Raw genomic sequence first — 6,658 nt, forward strand, 5'->3', positions numbered from 1 at the left:
TCCACATTTCATATTATGTGCTTACTATGTTACCTGTGTGCATTAAATATCTGCACTCATCATGGAAAATGGTTGGTAATATCCACAGCTCCCCAATGTCGGTGCCTTTCTACAATTTGTTCATTAATGCAGGTCTGCAGAGAAGGTTGCTTATGCTTGTGTGTGCTCCCCTTTATTTTAAAATAACCACTAAATCCCTTTTCCCTCTTTTTGCATATTTTTAATATCCCTTAAGTTTTATATTACAATTTAGACTGTGGAAGTGCCTTCACATTTACCTCATTTCAGCTAATAATAATATCATAAAGAAATTATAAATATCTTCATTTTATACTTAACAAAATAAACTTCTTGAAATAAAGTGATTTTGCAATAATAAAACAAAGGGATCTAAAATTCTCATTTTATGATCACAAGTGCAGTTCTTGCACAACACAATAAATCAACACAAAATTTGTTTAACACTGAAGAAATTTTCTAGCCAATGGACAGAAAATCGGTAATTAGTAATTGATAGGTGACACAGTCTTATGAAAATTAACACAGAAATGTTCTCTTTATTGTATGTTTGCAAACTTCATGTCATTTCACCATAAGATAGATGTTTACTGAAAATAAAACTAAAGAATTCCAGTTTCCACTGTTGAAAAATAAAGATTTATAATAAATTATCCTTTCTAGTGTCAATGCCCTAAAATGGATTTATCTATAAATAAATGAAGTCAAGGTTTATGATGGTGTTCTTTGCAATGACCCCTGTATGGCTGTGCGTATTGTCATCCTGAGAAGGGACACCTCCACACAAAGCCAACTATGTATGTCACAGTCTCTCACTTCCCATGACCTGATTAGATAACTTGCCCCACTACAATTCGGTTTACTCATCTTGAGCCACGTGTTGATGACAAATTTGCTTCAAAGGATTTCATTTTTTACAAAAGCCTTAAAACCATCCTTTGGAAGACAGAATGCATCTCAAAGACTTCTTATTTATCTCAAATAATCAAAGAATCAGTACTCTTGTAGAACCCATACAATGTCTCATAAGGCACAATCAAAACACTTCTATCATATTTTGAAGAGCATTTTCACACTGACTTTCCCCCCAAGTCACAAATTCATTCAAAATCACACACACACACTTCACATTGTTTATTATTATTAAATCTCCAGTACCTGAAAGGTATAAACATGGATCAAATGGAAGAAAATAGGAACTGAAACTAAACTATTCCAGATGCACATAAACAGACTGACTTTTGTTCTGGTTGTCAATCTCTCAGAAAGGAGTATCAGGGATAGTAATTCTGATATGGAACCAAGTTGAGACTATTTCTATCCTAGAAGAAATTTCTAGGAGACAGTCATTGGAATCTTAAATAGACATGGAAAGATATGTTTGTAAAAGTTAAGATTCTAATAAAGAGAATTGGCCAGAGCAGATGGGGGCTCTATCGAGAAACTGAGAAGGAAAAAATAATAAGAACGTAAGCAAACCAAATGAATTAGTTTTGCATTTGTTAGCTCAGTGTACGAAATGACTGCTAATTTCTCTTGGATTCATTGACTGTGGTAGCAAAGGATCTTACGTACATTTAGTTCCTCTGTTTAAGTTTCTCACTCCAAGTATTAAGGAATAAATAGAAACAAAAAAATGGTATTAAATGCTGAGAGAGAAGAACTCTAGAAAGTTATCTCAAAATCCAGAAGGGGGATTACAGCAACCTTATGGATTTCAGGGGCCAGTTGGTGATATGTAATCAGGACTTCTTTGTAACTGGTGCATATGTGCACGAACTTCCAAGCTCAGAAGTATTGGTGATCTTGAGCAGGAAATATGAAAATCCTTCTTGTGCCGGTCAGAGCAATTGCCTTTCCTGATTTTTTTTCCATTTTTCTATTTCTCAGATATCCTTTGCATTGACTTGGCGTGTCTCAGGCTTTTTGCTGAGTTGTTGCATAAACATGGATCGAATGAAAGAGAATAGTTTGGAACCAAACTATTACAAGTGCACATAAAGAGAATGACTTTTGTTCTGATCTTCAGTGTCTCGGAAGGGAGGGAGTACACAGTTGTAGCCATAGCTGGAGAGTCAATCGCCTACATGTAACGAATGATTCACAGACGCTAAGGGAGTCTCTCTAACTTGACTGGGGTCGCCTCTGTTTCACACGCACACCGCCTCAACTCTTCGCAGTTCTTTGAGAAAAACATTCCACTGAGAATGGTCACACAGTCCCCGCCTCCTGGGCTGGTGAAATCTGTTTTAATCTTAAACCTTAAAAAAGAAAAAAGTTAACTTAATGATATTTTATTTATAGAAAGAAATACTAAGCACTCAGAAAGTACATAGGAAATATTCCTAGCTTGATACAATTATAGAATAGATGCCCAGAATGATTTTACTGGAAAGATAAAGTCAACAACCACTTTCTTTTCAGCCCCTCAGTTTCCATGGTCATTCTTTGAAGCATCAAGTCAACCCAAACAACAAAAACTATTTCTATCTAAAACTATGGTACATGTTATGATCCAACTTTAACATGTACTTTTACAGCCATCTGAAAAATTACCTTCTCTGTGACTCAGTTTATTTAACTGTAAGATAAAAGTGATTAAGTTGTATATTTCCCATTTCCTACAATTTTATTAACACTTTTATCTGTCAGCCTCAGGACATCCTTCTACAAACATAGTATCCAATACAAAGGAGATGTTCAGTTAATGCTCATTGAACCAATTTGTTGACCTGACACTCTCTATTACATGTCTTTCCCACAAAATATTCTGAAGGCTTACAGTTCAGAAGTGTAAGATGCTCCATCCACCCACAGCCAGGGCTTGTCACTGCCGTTGCGGGATAGCCCTATCCAGTAAGAGTAGAAAAACTCAGAGTAGCTCTGAGGCATGGCAAACTGCTGCAAAGGCACACAAGAAAACGTTCAGCTTTTAGAGATATTATAATACATATATATACACTAGAGGCCCAGTGCATGCACTGAAAATGCATGCATGGGAGGGGGTGGTCCCCTCAGCCCGGCTTGCCCTCACAGTTCAGGAGCCCTCAGGGGTGGGAGGTGACCCGGCAATCAGGGGATGGCGACACCCCATCACACCTCTGCTTCTGCCACTGCTGGCAGCGCAGGCCTCAGCCAGCCCTGGTTACCTGAGCCTCGGGCGGCCCTGGGTGGCTGGGCAGCCTCCATCCGAGGCTTGCCTGCATGTCGGGCCAGCCCTGGGCAGCTGAACGGCTGAGAGGACTGAAGGACTCTGGCCTTGTCGTGTGCCTGCTGCCCCGGCGGGGCTGAGGGGACTGGGCACAGTCATCTTGTGGCTGTGGGCGCCGCCATCTTTGAGGGTGTGGCAGCAATTAGCATATTCCCTCCTATTGGCTGTGGGCGCCGCCATCTTTGAGGGTGTGGCAGTCAATTAGCATATTGCCTCCTATTGGCTGTGGGCGCCACCATCTTTGAGGGTGTGGCAGTCAGTTAGCATATTCCCTCCTTAATGGCTGTGGGTGCCGCCATCTTTGCGACAGTGTGAGGGTCAATTAGCATATCCCCTCTTTATTAGATAGGATATATCTACAGAGATGTGTAGTGGCAGCCAACACTTTTAATATGAGAACAAGACATGACTCTTGCCTCACATAGATAATAATCCATTTAAGAGGAAAGCATCTATGCTAAGATCAGTTCATTTGTTCGGGCATGGGAGATTACTGATATTTTGAAACAGAGAAGCACATCAAACAAGATTTTAAAGTGACCTGTTATTTTCAAGTCACAGGGTAAGACACATAAAAAAAAAAAAATACAGGAGGCAGATTTACAAAGAGATGTGAAGTAATTCTGGGAAATGGAAGAAAAAAAATGCAGGAATGGGGAAATAACTTTTAGAAATAAACATTGAGAAAAACATCCAGAAGCAACTGACCAAAAGGAGAGAAAAGCACTTCCTGGTGCCCCCATTCATGCGTTTTTATCACACCATTTGCCCGTTTCACTAGTCCTCCCAGGCTATTCAAGTTTTGGCTTTGGTGACCACCACACCTCACTTCTCAGTCCCTGTCTAGCAGGCCTGCTCGGAGGCCGTGACCCTGCCTGCCTGGGGTTTCTGCATTTAGCCCCACGGCCTCCCCCAGAGTGTCCAGGGAGCAGCTTGCCCACAGTTTCCCCAACGTTTAGGCTGAATCCTCACATAAGGATTTTTTTATTGATTTTAGAGAAAGAGGAAGGAGGAGAGAGAGAAACGTTGATGTAAGAGAGGAATATTGATCCGTTGCCTCCTATATGCTCCCTAAATAGGGATCAAACCTGCATCCTAGGAATGTGCCCTGATGGGGAATCAAACACAAAACCTTTAGGTGTAGGGGATGATGTTCTCACCACCTAAGCCACCCAGCCAGGGATCATACATATACTTTTAAATACATGCACATATATATGTATAAATTGATATAACTCCCTGATTGAAATAAGTGGGAGAGTCTGTGGACCTTGACTCCTTAGATGATTCTCCCTTAAAGACATCTTTTTGAGAATACTTCAAACATTGACCAAAACTCAGGACCTTACCAGCACTTCTTGTGTGTTTATCTTCAGCATGGTTGAGTTTTCAGCAATACAGAAAGAGTCACAGTCCTGCCAACTCTTGCTCTTTTTATAGAACTGGTAGCATTTGTCCCCATGCCATTTCCAATTTTCTGGGCAAGGGCTACATCTATGTTCTTGGAAAGAAACCAATTTTAAGAAGTTATTTTCTACATAGATCTGTTTTCTTGCCTCTCTTGAAATTATATAGTATTTGATGACCCAAGAAAGAATGAATTCCCTTTCTCTCAGATATTATTTGCCGAGGCAATGATAACTACAAATGTTTACCTAGCACCAACTATGCCAAGAATTTTAATTGGTCCTGAGTATACAGTGGAAATTAAAACACACACTACCTTCTTTCATGGATATGGAATCTAACAATGAATGATTGGAACTTCCTTGTTCCTTGCCCTGTGTAATTTAGCACACAGAGAGGATGTCCAATACATACAGAACTTTTCATATGTTCAGGAACTCAACATATATTGTACTTAAGAAACAATTGAAGTTTTAATAATTTTCTTCTTCAAAATCCTGTTATATAATAGGAAATGGGGTTTTTTTTAATGCAATATATATCAATAGGGTATGAACCCTTTTTCCTTCTAAACACAAATAAATAAAATTTTAGAAAAAAAATACTTAAATACTTAGCCAAGTATGAATTAGAATGGTAAATATCCATGTATCAGAAGTTGAGATGGGCATCGAAGTTAGAGAATTAAGTACGGAGGTCAAGGGTGAGATGAACTACTGGAGGTAGTGGTTGTAAATATAGGAACTAAGCCCTGACAGCTATATCTATGTGGGAACATGGCCTTGGCCTCTGAGGGTTGGGCACCTGTAACCGAGTCCCTTATTGGTATATGGTAGGATGGAAACTCAATAATTCTATAAAAATGTCTTTATTTTCAAGACAATCCAGTGCCAAAATCTGAGTGGTCAATACAAATAGATATTATATTATTGTTTGTATTTTTCTGTATACTAAAAATATTTCATAAGGTAAAACAAAGTTTCAAGTATTTGATGACCCAAGAAAGAATGAATTCCCTTTCTCTCAGATATTATTTGCCGAGGCAATGATAACTACAAATGTTTACCTAGCACCAACTATGCCAAGAATTTTAATTGGTCCTGAGTATACAGTGGAAATTAAAACACACACTACCTTCTTTCATGGATATGGAATCTAACAATGAATGATTGGAACTTCCTTGCTCCTTGCCCTGTGTAATTTAGCACACAGAGAGGATGTCCAATACATACAGAACTTTTCATATGTTCAGGAACTCAACATATATTGTACTTAAGAAACAATTGAAGTTTTAATAATTTTCTTCTTCAAAATCCTGTTATATAATAGGAAATGGGTTTTTTTTTTAATGCAATATATATCAATAGGGTATGAACCCTTTTTCCTTCTAAACACAAATAAATAAAATTTTAGAAAAAAAAATACTTAAATACTTAGCCAAGTATGAATTAGAATGGTAAATATCCATGTATCAGAAGTTGAGATGGGCATCGAAGTTAGAGAATTAAGTACGGAGGTCAAGGGTGAGATGAACTACTGGAGGTAGTGGTTGTAAATATAGGAACTAAGCCCTGACAGCTATATCTATGTGGGAACATGGCCTTGGCCTCTGAGGGTTGGGCACCTGTAACCGAGTCCCTTATTGGTATATGGTAGGATGGAAACTCAATAATTCTATAAAAATGTCTTTATTTTCAAGACAATCCAGTGCCAAAATCTGAGTGGTCAATACAAATAGATATTATATTATTGTTTGTATTTTTCTGTATACTAAAAATATTTCATAAGGTAAAACAAAGTTTTAAACAAGTAAGTAATTTAGATTTCTTTGTAAGTCAGTTTGTATTTCTGGCCTAGACCTTATCTCTTGTATACCAAACTAGCTATCCATATCTCCACTTGGAAATCTAGATTATATTTCAAATACAACCTACCCAAAATGGCATTCATGGTTTCTAACCTTCCCTTTTATAACCACAGAATTCTTCCCCATTTCACTTGATCACATCTCTATGCTTCTAC

General features: G+C 38.1%; 1 protein-coding gene across 1 annotated transcript in view; it reads right to left on the reverse strand.

Moving 5' to 3' along the window:
• Positions 1 to 1,137: 1,137 nt before the first annotated feature.
• The window catches only part of CLEC1A (C-type lectin domain family 1, member A), an 18,818-nt gene continuing 13,297 nt past the window's right edge, over positions 1,138 to 6,658 (reverse strand). Inside the window, exons 2-4 of the mRNA XM_015571182.1 lie at positions 4,579 to 4,730; positions 2,801 to 2,919; positions 1,138 to 2,279 (exon numbers count right to left, since the gene is read on the reverse strand). Of these exons, the coding sequence (XP_015426668.1) occupies positions 2,129 to 2,279; positions 2,801 to 2,919; positions 4,579 to 4,730 (422 nt within the window). The 3' untranslated portion in view covers positions 1,138 to 2,128. The remainder of the gene's footprint in view (positions 2,280 to 2,800; positions 2,920 to 4,578; positions 4,731 to 6,658) is intronic.

Source organism: Myotis davidii, unplaced genomic scaffold, assembly GCF_000327345.1.
Source record: "Myotis davidii unplaced genomic scaffold, ASM32734v1 scaffold188, whole genome shotgun sequence".
NCBI classification, from domain to species: Eukaryota; Metazoa; Chordata; class Mammalia; order Chiroptera; family Vespertilionidae; genus Myotis; species Myotis davidii.